Raw genomic sequence first — 15767 nt, forward strand, 5'->3', positions numbered from 1 at the left:
TTCATTTCTTGTTTATTTGGGTTCTCTTTTTCTTCTTGGTGAGTCTGGTCAGAGGTTTGTCAACCTTGTTTACCCTTTCAAAGAACCAGCTCTTGATTTTATTGATTTTTTTCTACTGTTTTTTAATCTGTTTTATTTCCTCTGATCTGTATTGTTTCCTTCCTTCTGCTGCCTTTAGGTTTGTTTACTCTCCTTTTTCTAATTATTTCAGGTAGTAGGTTAAGTTGTTTGAGATTTTTCTTGTTTTGAGGAAGGCATGTATTTCTAGGAACTTCCCTGTAAGAACTGATTTTGCTGCATCCCATAGATTTTGTATGGTTGTGCTTTCATTTCATTTGTTTCAAGGTATTTTTTAGTTTCTTTTTTGATTTCCTTGTTGACCCACTGGTTTTTCTAGTAGCACATCGTTTAGTCTCCATGTAATCGGTTTTTTTCTTATTTCTTTTCCTATGGTTGATTTCTAGTTTCATGCCATTGTGGTCAGAGAAGATGCTTGAAATAATTTCTATACTCTTAAATGTGTTGAGGTTAGTTTTGTGCCCTAGTATGTGGTCAGTCCTAGAGAATGTTCCATGTGCACTTGAAAAGAATGTGTATTCTGTTTTTTTTTTTTGGATGTAATGTCCCGAAAATATCAATTAAGTTTAACTGTTCTATTGTATCATTTAGGATCTCTGTTGTCTTATTGATTTTCTGTCTAGAAGCTATGTCCATTGATGTGAGTGGGGTGTTCAAGGGAGAGATTGACAGGAATACAATAACAGTTGGAGACTTTATGTCTGTTAGTATTTGTTTTATGTATTTTGGTGCTCCTATATTAGGTGCATATATGTTAAGGAGTGTAAAATCCTCTTCTTGTATTGATCCTCTTATTATATAGTGTCCTTCTTTCAAACAGAGGCCATAAAGAAAAAGTCTATTTTGTCTGATACAAGTATTGTGACTCCTGCTTTCCTGACGTTTCTGTTTGTATGAAGTATCTTCTTCCATCCCCTCATTTTCGATCTATTTGTGTCCTTTGCCCTAAGGTGGGTCTCTTGTATTTTAATCCAGTCTGCCACTCTATGTCTTTTGATGGGAGCATTCAGTCCATTGACATTTAAGGTAATTATTGATACATACGTATTTATTGCCATTTTAAACCTTGTTTTCCAGTTAATTCTGTTTCTTCTTTGTTCCATTCTTTTTCTTTTTGTGGTTTAATGATTTCCTTTTATTTTATGCTTGTGTTTTCTTCCCTTTGGTTTTTGTGAGTCTATTGTACGTTTTTGATTTGTGGTTGCCGTTTTTCAAGTATGTTAACCCCTTCCTGTATCTGCTTGCTTTAGACTGATAGTCAAATAGGCTCAAACACATTCTAAAAAAAAAAAAAAACTACATTTTCTTACTGTTTCCCCACATTTTATGATTTTAATCTCCTTTTTTTACATCTTCATGTTTATCCTTTTGCTGTTCCTTGTGTTTAGCATTGCTTTCACAGATAGGTTTTTTTTTTCCTTTTGATCTCTATATTGAATTATTTAAGTGGTTTACTTTCCATTTGTGATTTCCTCCTTCCTATATCTTCCTTTCTGTTTAGCAAAGACCTTTCAGTATTTCTTTTAGGATAGGTTTAGTACTGCTGTATTCTTTTAGTTTTTGCTTGTCTGAGATAATTCTTTCTCTCCCCTTCTATTCGAAATGGTAATCTTGCTGGGTAGAGTAACCTAGGTTGCAGACTTTCCCCTCCAGGACTTTGCTGCCGGAGAGTGCACTCACAGAGAAGGAAGCTCCTATGGCAGTCTTGCCCCCCTCCTAGCACACCCCTCCCCCCAACAATAGTGCCTTGCCTCTCTAATGGGCCCAGGCTTCTTTCTGTACTCCCTCAGCTGGGGCATACCATGTCCTAGCCCCCTCCGGGTGTCTCCAAGCAACCAACCCCAGTCCTCTCCCTGGGTCTGACCTCCAAATCCTGAGCCTCAGCACCCAGCCCCTGCCTGCCTCAGCAGAGGAGCATCTCAGGCTAGGGGGTGCTGGGCAGTGGTGCCAACCCTCCATGCAGGTCTCTCTCCTCTTTGCCCTCTACAAACTGGTTGCTGTGCTCCTCCAAGGCTCCAAAGCTTCCCCTCTGTCCTGGTTGACCTCCCTGCCCATGAGGGGACTTCCCAGGGCACAGAAAGCTTTCCCCTTGCACAGTTTCCTCCCAGGGGCACAGATCCTGTCCCAATTCCTTTCTCTCTTTTTTTTCCTCTTTTCTTTTGTCCTACCCAGTTATGTGGAGATTTTCTTACCCTTTTGAAAGTCTGAGGTCTTCTGCCAGGGCTCAGTAGATGTCCAGGGCTCAGTAGATGTTCTGTGAGAATCATTCCACATGCAGGTGGATTTTTGATGTATTTGTGGCAGAAGGTGAGCTCCACATCCTGGTGTTCCAGCATCTTGATCCTATCCCTGTCCTTCATTATTTATGATGGTTACACTGATGCCAGTTCTTACTGATTTATTCAGTTCATCAAGGCTTCGTACAGTATTCCATAATACTGTTTAAAACAAAAACAGGTTTTCTCATACTTTTCCTCAGCCTCCATCCTTCTCTCTTTGTTTTTCCTGCCATACCACAGCTGCAGGTTGTATCTCAGCCAAGACAGAGGCAGGGTAAAAATGAAGGGAAGTTACGTGTGATCTGATGGTTCTTCCCCTGCACTGCCTCTAACCCCAGTCTCCCGGCTCTGCTTCCTTGGCACACTGACCCCTGACTCTGCAGAGAGGCCTCAGGTATTCCTGGACATCCAGTCACTACACAGAGATCCTGATCACATCCTCTGCCAATCTTGTCTTTCTCTCTGACTTTGTCTCACTCCCTCCACGTGGCACCTCGTGGTCCTGCTGGGCAGGGCCTCATTTTGTTTCATGGTACTGATGAATTCTGTGACCTTGGGAAAGTGACTCCGATTCTCTGGCCTCTATAGCATGAGGGACTGGGTGCAGTGCTTTCGGGATCCTGCTGCGGTGTGGTTGACCTGCTGCAGTCCCATCCCTCTGATTACACGTGGATGGTGCATCCTTAGGTCAGAACGCATCTGCTCAGCAGACTTAACAGTGGAGCCTGCACACTGACGCCTCTTCTCTTGGCCCCTAGTGTTCCGCTAGCTGTGGTTTGGGGGTAAGGAAGAGGGAAATGAAATGCAGCGAGAAGGCCTTCCAGGGCAAGCTGATAACCTTCCCTGAGCGACGGTGCCGCAATATTAAGAAACCAAACCTGGACTTGGAAGAAACCTGCAACCGAGGGGCGTGTCCAGCCCGTCCAGTGTACAGTATGGCAGCTGGGTGGTATTCATCGCCATGGCGGCAGGTGAGCACAAACAGATTGAGGGGGTTTACATTTAGGAGAGAGTCCAAAAAAGGAGGCAGTTTACAACCGCTGCTGTTACAGACCTGTCCAAACAACCTGAGCTCCTTGGCCAGCTCCACTGCCCATGTGGCCCTGGGCAGATTCTATCATCTGTGAGCCTCCATTTTCACCTCTAGAAAATTGAGATGATAATATCTTGCAGAACTTGGTTTTTTTTTTTTTTTCTTTTTTAATGAGTAAATAATATAAAGTCCTTAGTCCCAGGGCCGTCATGTCGTGCTGATGTTCAAACCATCACGAGAGTCTTCTGTATTTTAGAAATGCTGCTTCGAGGCTTGACGTGCTTGGTTTTTATGTCATGTTTCTGAATAATATAATAGCTAACATTTGTCAAACCCTTTCTATGCTACAGACTATACACGTATCCTCTATTCCCTCCCTTCATCCTGGAAACAGTCTTATCAGTGGGTATTATTGTCCCTATTTTGAGGCAGGTAAAGCTCAGTGACTTCAGCAATTCAGCCAAAGACACCCAGCTTTTAAACTCAGATGTTAGAGACACCCTTTTCCTCGAAAGACTTGGAAGCAACTTTAGACACACTGCTTTGGGCTAGGATTGGTATGTGATGCTAAGTCTTAGAGAATAATATGCCCTCAGGAATCCAAAGCTGTGTTTTGGTCCATGCGTTGTTACAACCAATGGGAGTCACATAGCTCTTCAGAGACCCCACTGGCTTGAGAGGTGCTACCCACCTCATCGTGCAACACAGGAGCCAGGTAGGTTTGGGTATGTTTTTGGGAGGCTCTGGGAACTAAAACATGAAGGAAAGATCAGGAAATTAGCATGATTGCATGTCTCTAATTGACTAGGCTCATACTAGGTGCTATGCCTATTGCTATGAATTCCTTTTCAAAACTTTTATCATTATTTTACTCTTTTAACACATTTGGAAATTGATTCATGTAAAATCATTTAGATCAGTGAATAATTGCCAGTGGGCAAATCATCTCACCCAGCTGCTGCCTGAATAAACTTTTATTAGCACACAGCCATGCTCATTTGTTTGTGGTGTTCATGGCTGCTTCAGTGCTACAAAGGCAAAGTTGAGTAACTGCAACAAAAATCGTATGGCCCATAAAGCCTAAAATGTTTACTACTGTGAGAGGAGAGTTCCCTGGGTGACAGAGTAGGAGCTCACCCCCTCTCATGAGCACAGCAAAATAACAACTATTTACAGAACGACAATTGACGACAAAGACCGGAACCTACCAGGAAAGATCTTCTGCAACTAAAGATGTAAAGGAGGAGCCACAGTGAGATGGGTAGGAGAGGCGGAGTCGCAGTATACCCCCAGGTGGGTGATTCACAAATGGGAGAATAGTTACAGTTGCAGAGCTTGTCCCCAGGGAGCGAGGGATCTGCACCAGGAAGAGGAGCCTTCAGAACATTTGGCCTTGGAGGCCAGTGGAGCTTACTTTCAGGAGTTCCGGAGCACTGTGGGAAATAGAGACACCGCTCTTAAAGGGTGCACACAGAATCTCACGTGCTCTGAGACCTAGGGCATAAGCAATGCTTAGAAAGGAGCCTGGGTCAGACCTACCTGCTGATCTTGGAGAGTCTCCTGGCAAAGAAGGAAGCAACTGGAACAAACCCTGGATACAGACACTGGCCTCAGGCATTGGGGGAGCTCATTCTACCACATGGACACTAGTGCTGGCAAGTGCCATTTTGTAACCTCCCTCTAGCTGATTAGCCGAGGGATCCAGCCCTGCCTACCAGCCTTAAAGGCACCAGTACTGGGACACCTCAGGCCAAGCAATTTAACTGGGTGCAGATACTGCCCTACCCACCAGCAAAGAGGCTGCCTTAAGACTCCCTGGGCCCAAGCCCAGCCTCCCAGTGAGCCTGCTCTAGCCTCAGAACCAGCCTCACCCACCAGCAGGTGGACAGCAGCCTCAGGACAACTGCAGCCATGGCAGGACCCAGCCCACCCACCAGCAGGCCAACACCAGCTCTGAGATACCTTGGCTGCCAGCTGCCCTGGGATCCAGCCCAACTCATCAGTAGGCCAACACAAGCTGTGAGACATGCCAGACCCACAGCAGCTGTGTCAGAAAATGGCTTTACCCACCAATATTTAGACACAACCTCTGGGACCACTGGACTCTGCAGCCAGACCCCAGGACCTGACTTTGCCTGCCACTGGGCTGGCACCAGCCCCAGGACCTGGCTGAATGCACCAGTAGGTGGGCGTCAGCCCTGGGATCTCCTGGACCCTGACCCTGCTCACCAGAAAGCCAGCACTAACTCCAGGGTTCTGCAGCCAGCCACCTTGTGACACAGCCTCACCCACCAGTGGTCAGCAGCCTCTGCACAAGGCAGGGCAATAAAAGGAATCCAAATTGGAAAAGAAGTAAAACTGTCACTGTTTGTAGATGACATTATACTATACATAGAAAATCCTAAAGCTACACCACCAAAAAAACTACCACAGCTCATCAATGGATTTGGTAAAGCTGTAGGACACAAAATTAATATACAGAAATCTGTTAAATTTCCATACACTAATAACAACCTGTCAGAGAAATTAATCCCATTTACAATTACATCAAAAAGAATAAAATACCTAGGAATAAACCTACCCAAGGAGGTAAAAGACCTGTACTCATAAAACTATAAGACACTGATCAAAGAAATTGAAGAGGTCATAAACAGATGGAAAGATATACTGTGTTTGTGGATTGGAAGAATATAATTAATATTGTTAAAATGATCATACTACCCAAGGCAATCTACATATTCAGTGCAATCCCTATCAAAATACCAATAGCATTTTTCACAGAACTGGAACAAATCATCTTAAAATTTGTTTGGAAACACAAAAGACCCTAAATAGCCAAAACAGTCTTGAGAAAGAAGAACAGAACTGGAGGTATCATGCTCCCTGACTTCAGACTATACTAAAAAACTATGGTAATCTAAACAGTATGATACTGGCACAAAAACAGACACATGGATTAATGGGACTGAATAGAGAGCCCAGAATTAAACCCATGCACTTAAGGTCAATTAATCTACAATGAAGGAGGCAAGAATATACAGTGGAGAAAATAGTCTCTTCAATTAGTGGTACTGGGAAACCTGTACCACTGCATGTAAAAGAATGAAATTAGTACATTTTCTCATACCATATACGAAAATAAACTCAAAATGGATTAAAGACCTAAATGTAAGACCAGAAACCATAAAACTCCTAGAAGAAAACGTAGGCAGAACATTCTTTTACATAAATTGTAGCAATGTTTTTGTGGGTCTGCCTCCTCAGGCAAAGGAAACTAAAGCAAAAATAAACATGTGGGATCTAATTAAACTTAAAAACTTTTCACATCAAAGGAAACCATAGACAAAATGAAATGACAACCTACTGACTGGGAGGAAATATTTGCAAATGATGTGACTAATAAGGGGATAATATCAAAAACATATAAACAACTTATACAAATCAATATCAGAAAACAAAACAACCCAATCAAAAATGGGCAGACAAACTGAATAAACATTTTTCCAAAGAGGACATGAAAAGATGCTCAACATCACTGATCATCAGAGAAATGCAAGTCAAAACCACAGTGAGGGGCCTTCCCTGGTGGCACAGTGGTTAAGAATCCGCCTGCCAATGCAGGGGACACGGGTTCGAGCCCTGGTCCGGGAAGATCCCACATGCCGCAGAGCAACTGAGCCCATGCGCCACAACTACTGAGCCTGCGCTCTAGAGCCCATGCTCCACGACAAGAGAAGCCACCACGATGAGAAACCCACACTGAAGAGTAGCCCCCGCTCACCTAGCAACTAGAGAAAGCCCGCCCGCACACAGCAACGAAGACCCAACACAGCCAAAAATAAATAAAGTTATATTTTTAAAAAAAACACAGTGAGATGTTACCTGACACCTCTTAGTATGGCTATCATCAAAAAGAACACAAATAACAAATGTTGGCGAGGATGTGGAGAAAAGGGGACCCCTATACACTGTTGGTGGGAATGTAAATTGGTGCAGACACTGTGGAAAACAGTATGGACATTCCTCAAAAAACTAAAAATAGAACTACCATATGACCCAGCAGTTCAACTCCTGAGTATGTATCCAAAGAAAATGAAAACACTAATTCAAAAAGATACATGCACCCTAATTTTCATAACAGCATTATTTACAATAACCAAGATATGAAAGCAAACTAAGTACCTATCAACAGACGGGTGGATAAAGAAGATGTGGTACATGTATATAATGGACTACTACTCAGCCATAAAAAAGAAGGAAATAATGCCATTTGCAGCAACATCAATGGACCAGGAAGGTATTATGCTTAGTGAAATAAGTCAGATAGAGAAGGACAAATACTGTTTGTTATCACTTATATGTGGAATGTAAAAAATACAGAGAACAAACCAGTAACAGAGTGGGAGGGGCATTAAAAGGTACAAACTACTGTATATATAATAAGCTACAATGACATATTTTACAGCACATGGGATATGACCAATATTTTATAATAACTATAAATGGAATATAATCTATAAAAATTTTGAATCACTCTGTTGTACACCTGAGACTAATATAGTATTGTAAATCAAATAAAAATATTTACTTTCTTGCTCTTTACAAACAAAGTTTGCCAACTTATGGTTTAAATGGTTTGATAACACTAATACAGCTATATTTGAATTTGGGGCTAATTCCAAAACTCATACTCTTTTTACCTCAACATATTTTTTCCTCTCAAATGCCAATCCATATAGTGATGCTTGTCCAAGATGAAGTCCTCACCTGTCCACAATAAAATAAGAAAAATAATAAGGATAATGTAGTGAATTTTTTAAAAGCAAAATACATATAAAAATCTATTTAAAGGGCTATCTTTTCCCCTGATAATATTTTGTTTTCCAGGCACAGATATCTTTATATGTGTGCCTGGAAAAAAATAACTTGACGGTCCTTATTAGTCTTTTTTTTTTTTTTTTTTTAACTTTAGTTGGACAGTGAAATAATTGACTTCTAGGAAGCACCATATCCACCATGCTAACTCAGAATTCGGCTGGGCACAGAGGGCATAATTCCAAAGCTGTCTCGGAGAGTTCTTTCTTTTGCTGTCCAAGTTTTGAACTATCCCCTCCACTATCGTATCTGCAGAGATTGCCTGGAATTCTTTAAATACTGTGATGAATTGCCTAGATGTGTCTCTATTTGTTTCTGCATTCTTACAGCAGCTTCTATATTTCTGGAAGCTCTCTTCTTTATGAGTCACTTAACCGGGAGACACACACTGTTGGGGGAGATAGATAGCATTTGCTTAAGAGCCTTTTAATCAGATCACATGGCTCCCATGTGTTACAAGAGACTCAGTGGACCACGAGCACATTGTGCCTGGCTCTGGACAATCCCTGTTTTATGGACAGGCATCTTGGCAATGTCATGAAGCCTGGGGATTCCTTTTATCTGATGTCACCGACATCAGACAGGACACCATCCCGATTGTTCCTGACTCCTTCCTCTTTTCCCTTTTCTGCAGTGCACGGTGACCTGTGGAGGAGGGGTCCAGACCCGATCAGTCCACTGTGTTCATCAGGGCCGGCCTTCCTCAAGTTGTCCGCTCCGGCAGAAGCCTCCAGTGCTGCGAGCCTGTAATACAAACTTCTGTCCAGCTCCTGGAAAGAGAGGTAAAGGACCCCACGGGCCAGTCAGTTTTACTGCTCTTTGGAATATTTTTCAAAAGCCTACCATATTTGATTGCACAGCTGATGCATTGCACAACTCTAGGGGGTGCCATGCGCATCAAAGTCTATGTGAAGAGCACTCCTGAGAGGTGTACAGGGCACAAGTCCAGGAACGTTCCCGCTCAGAATGATCTTGTTTGCATGGGTATGCAAGGAACATTTAATTCTACAATTAATGGCGTTTTAGCCGTTAATTTTTACTTTGAAAGGATGAAATGGTAATGCTGCAAGGCCCGTTTCTTAAACTAAATTTAAATTGAAAAAAGTAACCACCATGTGCCAGAGCCATAAAAAAGAATGAAATAATGCCATTTGCAGCAACCTGGATGGACCTAGAGCTCATCATAATAATTAAGTCAGACAGAGAAAGAGGAGTATCATATGATATCACTTATATGTGGAATCTAAAAAAAGAAATGATACAAATGAACTTATTTACGAAACAGAAACAGTCTCACAGACTTCGAAAACAAACTTACGGTTACCAAAGGGGAAACGTGGGGAGGGAGGGATAAATTAGGAGTTTGGGATTAACATATACACACTACTATATGTAAAAGAGATAACCAGTAAGGACATACTGCAGAGCACAGGGAACTCTACTCAATATTCTGTAATATCCTATATGGGAAAAGAATCTGAAAAAGAATGGATATATGTATAACTGAATCACTTAGCTGTACACCTGAAACTAACACAACATAGTAAATCAACTATACTGCAATATCAAATAAGAATTACATTTAAAAAAAGAAAGAAAAAAAAAGTTGAACAAAGTAACCACCGTATGCCAGAGATTATGCAGGTCCACCGGAATGCAAGTGTGAACAAGAATTGCCCTCTAGGAACTTACATTTTAATTGAGGCGACAGATAAATTACAATTGCAGTGAATTTGCATTATCCTAGCACTACACCTTGAATGTTTTTTTTTTGGTTCAAGTTAGGTCAAATGAAGTACAGTGAGTGCTGATGGAAAAATGGGAAATTCACTTGTCTGAGTGAACCATATTGTTCTTCACTAGTCCATCGTATCTTAAAGTAATCTGACAAACACCAGGAAATATTTCTTCAGCCTAATCAGATTTCCTTGTGCCCAAGAATCATTTTCCATCGTGTACCTGCTGAGTTTTCTCTTTATCCAATCACAGCTTTTTGAAAACTGTCCAATCTCTTACCCCAGGTTTTCCAATTTGCGGTGAATCAGGTTCAGGCCTGTTACTCACTTCCTCTTCACTGTCCATACCACTTCCCATCTCTAAATTGATGTTGTTGTTTATCTCCTTCTTATAGCCTTAGCTCCAGGCATCAATTTTCTCTCCTCTGCTCTTTCTCCTTTCTTATCTGAGGTTTGCACAAGATAAGAAAACCAATAATATAGCAGTTGTTCAGAGCCAGATCACCTCTAAGGCAATGCCAGAATCCTACAAACCTGCAGCCTTTCTCAGCAGAAAGCTTATAGGGGAAGAAGCAAGTGGTCATATACTCCCAGACTGACGACTCCTTTCCTCACCATCGGTGATTTTTCACTTTCACCCTTTAGTCAGTTGGCCACAGACAAACCCACACGTACAAAGGCTCAGCCTGGAAAGGCCACAAATAAAGGGCATGCCCCCTCAGTACTTTCAGAAAGGCCAAAGGCCAATGGCCAATCCTGAAAATACTCAAAAGTACGTAGTTCCTGGGCAGGACTGTGAGGTGGGGAGAGTCAAGGGGCATGCTAGGGACAAGGCGGGGGGAAGCTATTGATGTTTATTATTTTATGCACCCATCACCACACATGGCACACAGTAGGTGCTCAACACATGTTAAATGAACAAATACAGGAGTGTATAAATAAAAGACTGTGTGTTAAGTACTATTGTTTTACCTTTAGCACTCTTCTAGGGATAAAAGAACATGGCAGGGTCTTGTTCTTAAGCCACAGGGAGCTCAGTGTCTCAAAAGAGGAGAAAGACACCACAGCAAATAAAACAGGTGGAACATCCCTAGCGTTGTGACGGCGGTGAGCTCTAGCTGGTTTGCAGGGATGGTGTGAAGTGAAAAAGGAGGAAAAGGCTTCCTAGAAGATGGACTTCTCTCCATGCCTCTTGACTGAGTCAGGTCTCCTTTTAGAAAGAGGAGTCAAATGAGAAGGCAAATATGAAGGACACAAGCCCAGGTGTTTCTTCCTGGCCAAAAACACGGGCTATAGTCTTACTAAGTTGGAGATTTCCTCTCAGTTCTCCCATTCCCATCCCCAAGGTAAGGAGGGTGGCATGCACACACTACTGCCCAGAAGTCTTCCTTCTTATGTTGCTGGCTGGATGCCCACTGGGGGAAGTGATTTGAGTGTATTTTCGGCCCTGAGTTTTCAGGAACTGTGAGTGGGCAGTAAGCATTCCCGTGGGGATACAGGGAAGAGGTTTCAGTTCTCTGAATCTTCTCTGAGACCCCTGTGGGGGCTGGGTACTCTGCTAGGCACTGTGAGAGTTTCAGAGATACAGCCTTGTCCTCAAGGAACTGACAGTCAGCTGGAAGTTTTGAGGCATTGCAGTAACTCATACTGGACCCCAGAGCAGATGTTTCCTCCATCCTGTCTTCCAGGACAGCCAAGCAGGTGTGACATCCCTCACACTCCCCACCATACTGGCAGCCGGTCTAGGGCATTCACCTCATACCATCATCACTGTGGGATGCTTTACCTGGATGTATTCATTGGATCTCCACTTTGGGGACCAACCCTATGACTTGGTATTACACATATTTTATGTGTAAGCCTTATTCAGAAAAGAGCGAAGCCCTGGGCTGTAACCACCAGACACTTGTTGGTCACACTGCCCTGTAACTGGTAACAGTCTGGAAGATGCCTGGACTGCAGACTAGTGAGATGAAGTTGGAGGTGACTAGACACACAATACTAACAAGCTACTCCTCATGGAAGTCCTCACGTCTTCAAGTCAGGAGGGGGATGCGTGGGCAGCACTGTACAATGAAAGGAGCGAGGACTCTGGATTCATAAAAATGGATTGATATAAAATAGATAGCTAGTGGGAAGCAGCCGCATAGCAAAGGGAGATCAGCTCGGTGCTCTGTGACCACCTAGAGGGGTGGGATAGGGAGGGAGGGAGACGCAAGAGGGAAGAGATATGGGAACATATGTATATGTATAACTGATTCACTTTGTTATAAAGCAGAAACTAACACACCATTTTAAAGCAATTATACTCCAATAAAGATGTTAAAAAGAAAAAAAAAAAGAATAAATAAATAAATAATGTTGGTGAATTTAAAATAAGAATCTGGATTATTAAAGTTACAAATCTTTGGTCTTTATACCTTTAATAAAACATGCATCTATTAATAATGGGGGAAATGGATTTGAGTCCACATTGTGCCACTTACTGTGTGGACATGGACAAGGTTTTAAACTTTCTGAACTATTTATAAAATGGAGAAATAATGCTTACCTTAAAAGGTTACCGAGAGTTATATAAGGTAATTCAGTTCTTAATACTTACCTGTTTAGTGCTTACTGGGAACCAGGAACTGTTCTGATGTCTGATTGTAGATAGAGCAGGGAACAAAATGGGCAGTTTCACCTTTATACCTGGAAACAGACAACCAACCAACCAATTAATGTACAATGTTGTATGATAAAGTAGCAGAGAATAAAACTGAAGAAGAGTGTACGACAAGAGAATAATTGGGGTTGAAGAGGTGGTAGGAAAACCAGTTTAGATAGAATAGTCAGGCAAGGCCACTTTGATAATGCGATATTTAAACAGAGACCTAAAGATGACCTAAAGGAAGGTGAGCTATGTATGCATCTAGAAGGAGAGTGTTCCTGGCAGAGGGAACAGCAAATGCAAAGGCCCTGAGGCAGGAATACGTAAATCTGATCAAGGCAGGACAGCAAGACACCTGGAGTAGGATGAATACAGTGAAGGGGGGTTAAGCAATGAGCTAAAAGTGGTCCTGGAGGCCCTGTAAGTTACTATAAGGACCTCAGATAAAACTCTGAGTTAGACGGAAGGCAACAGAGAACTTAGAGCAGAAGTGCAGGTGGATCTGACTTGGAGGCTCACTGGCACTTATACTGAGAAGAGGGCAGGGGACCTAGAACAGAACGAGGACTTGTCTGCTCTTTGCAGAAGGCAGCTCCGACAGTCCAGCAAGGGGACGAGTTTCCACTGGGGCAGTCGCAGGTGTGGGAGTGGCTGGATGCTGAGTGTATTTTGAAGATGAAGCCAAAAATATTTGTCAGTTGTTTGCATGTAAGATGTGAAGCTCACTCTAGGGTCGTCCTTAATAGTGTAAATAAAATACCTGACTCATACGAGAAGCTCGAATAACAAGCTACTAGTAATGATCATGGTAACTGTAACCCAGCACAGCACTTATACTGATAGCATAGTAAGACCCCTCGTCTGCTTCGGGACTTACGTTTAGCTTATAGCACAAGCTGCAGATACCTGTCAAAATTCCATTCTTATCTCGAGAGGGGTAAGTGATGATAAACAGTGCAGTTAGGACCATGCTTTTAGTGGTCTGTTTTTATCCTCCAGTATTTCCACTGCATCAAGAAGATAATCTCTACAATCTAAATAGAAACTGATCCAGACATACATTCTGATTGATTAGGGTACATGCTAATGGGGTATAAGACACTGTACAAGTATATATTAAAAAATAATTGAACTTGAAGATGTATAAATAGACCCATAGGCAAAGTATTCATCTCATGTCTAGCTTCTATCTCTAACAATACATCCTAAACCAGTCTCCTGGTGCCCTACCTCCACTCCTGTAGAGGTCCCCATTTCAGTAAACATGACCCCATTCTTCTAGATGCTCAGGTCAAAATCCTAGAGTCATTCTTGATTCTTCTTTTTCTCTCATACCCTTTACCAACCTTTCAGTAAATCCTTTAGACTCTACCTCCAAAATATATCCAGGACTTATTGGAAAGAAAATAACAGCTCCATTTCGTCCTTACACCCAAGTTGACACTTAGTATAGTTTCAGTTGGTTGTTTCAGCCATGAGAGGTACAGGGAATTTATTTTTTCAACAAATACTTTTTGAGTAGCTACTCAGAAGACACTAGATGTTGGGAACAAAGCAGTGAAAATAAGTAGATAAAATCTCTGCTCAAGGATCTTGCACTCTAGAGAGGACCCAGATAGTTAGTAAACATAATATGATAAATGCCAGTAAATCCAGTGTAGAAAAATAAAGCAAGAGAGGGAATAGTTTGTCCTTCCTGGGAGGCCAAGGGGCTTGCTGTTTTTATAGGGTGGTCAGAGAAGGCCTTACTGATCGGTGACCTCTGAGCAAAGACCTAAGGGAAATGAAGGGGAAGTGTCTCAGGTGTCTTAGGGGAACCAGATCCTAGGGCCTCGTCAGTCATCGTAAGGACCATACCTTTCACTCTGGGTGGATGGGATCCAGTGGCAGAGTTAGGGGCAGAGACATGACATGAATGGATTTCTGTGTTAAAAGGATCCCTGGAGCTACTATGAGGGGTGAAGTGCGTGTGTAAAAGGGAGTTTTAGGCAGAGGAACCAGTCTTAAGGAAGGGAAGAAGGAACTGTAGGCAGTTCTGAATCGCAGGAAGACAGGATACAAATTGGGAGAAGCAGGAAAAACAGAAGAGCGGCAACCTTTCATGACACGTCTAAAGGCTCACAGGGGAGCCACTGAAGGGTGAATTCGGAAGGGACATGATCGGGTGCCTGTGGGCAGAGTGTGGTTTTGGGTGAGTTGAGGGTGACTTAAGGCTTTCATAGAGAAAAAAATTCCAGCTATGAATGAGAGTATAGGGTAGACCCTAAATATTTCTGAAGTCAAAAATCCTTGGGCTTCCCTGGTGGCGCAGTGGTTGAGTCCACCTGCCGATGCAGGGGACACGGGTTCATGCCCCGGTCCGGGAAGGTCCCACATGCCGCGGAGCGCCTGGGCCTGTGAGCCATGGCCACTGAGCCTGCACGTCCGGAGCCTGTGCCCCGCAACGGGAGAGGCCACAACAGTGAGAGGCCCGGTACCGCAAAAAAAAAAAAAAAAATCCTTGAGAATCCAGTAGAATGACTGAACCCTAACTCCTAAAACACGCATTTATGTTTACATAAAGAAAAATTTACATACAACTTCATGTGCTTTCTGTATCTCCTGAGGCCCTTTTGGGTAAAACCCTTTGATGCCCAATGTTCTGCTTCCAATAGATAATCACGTCTGTTATCTTAAAGAACTAAAGAAGTTTGAAAAGATTGGTGCTGACTTAAATTCACTTATTTGCAAATTGGCCATGAGATTTTATTTAAACCTACACAGAAAGTCGCAGCTGGGCCTTAAATCCAGGTTTTCTGACTCCCAATATATTAGGTTCATTGCTCCCCAAAGTAACATGCCTGGATTAGCAGCAGCAACCCTGGGGTGCTTGTTAGAAATAAAAAAATCTCAGTCTTCACCCCAGACCTTCTGAAGCAGAACTAGTGGTTGAACAACATCCTCAGGGTATCCCTAATGTGCTGTTCTAGGGTACGTCCCTTGGAGGCAAAATGTAGTCCCCAGGTTATTTGGGAGGGTCTGACATTAATCTCAGGCTGGACATGACTTTTTTCAAACACCCACTTTCCCCCCACCTGTTTACATTTTGTTAATGGTTATAGTCCCTTTAGGTGTCT

The 15767-nt window shown here is 42.6% G+C and overlaps 1 protein-coding gene across 1 annotated transcript in view; it reads left to right on the top strand.

Annotated features, from left to right (window-relative positions):
* The window catches only part of ADAMTS18 (ADAM metallopeptidase with thrombospondin type 1 motif 18), a gene marked incomplete at both ends in the record, with an annotated part of 157275 nt that overhangs the window by 141228 nt on the left and 280 nt on the right, over positions 1-15767 (top strand). The window contains 2 exons of the mRNA XM_079724025.1: positions 3116-3328; positions 8900-9047. Coding sequence (XP_079580151.1) covers positions 3116-3328; positions 8900-9047 — 361 coding nt within the window. The remainder of the gene's footprint in view (positions 1-3115; positions 3329-8899; positions 9048-15767) is intronic.

The sequence above is a fragment of the Hyperoodon ampullatus genome (assembly GCF_949752795.1).
Source record: "Hyperoodon ampullatus genome assembly, chromosome: 18".
NCBI classification, from domain to species: Eukaryota; Metazoa; Chordata; class Mammalia; order Artiodactyla; family Ziphiidae; genus Hyperoodon; species Hyperoodon ampullatus.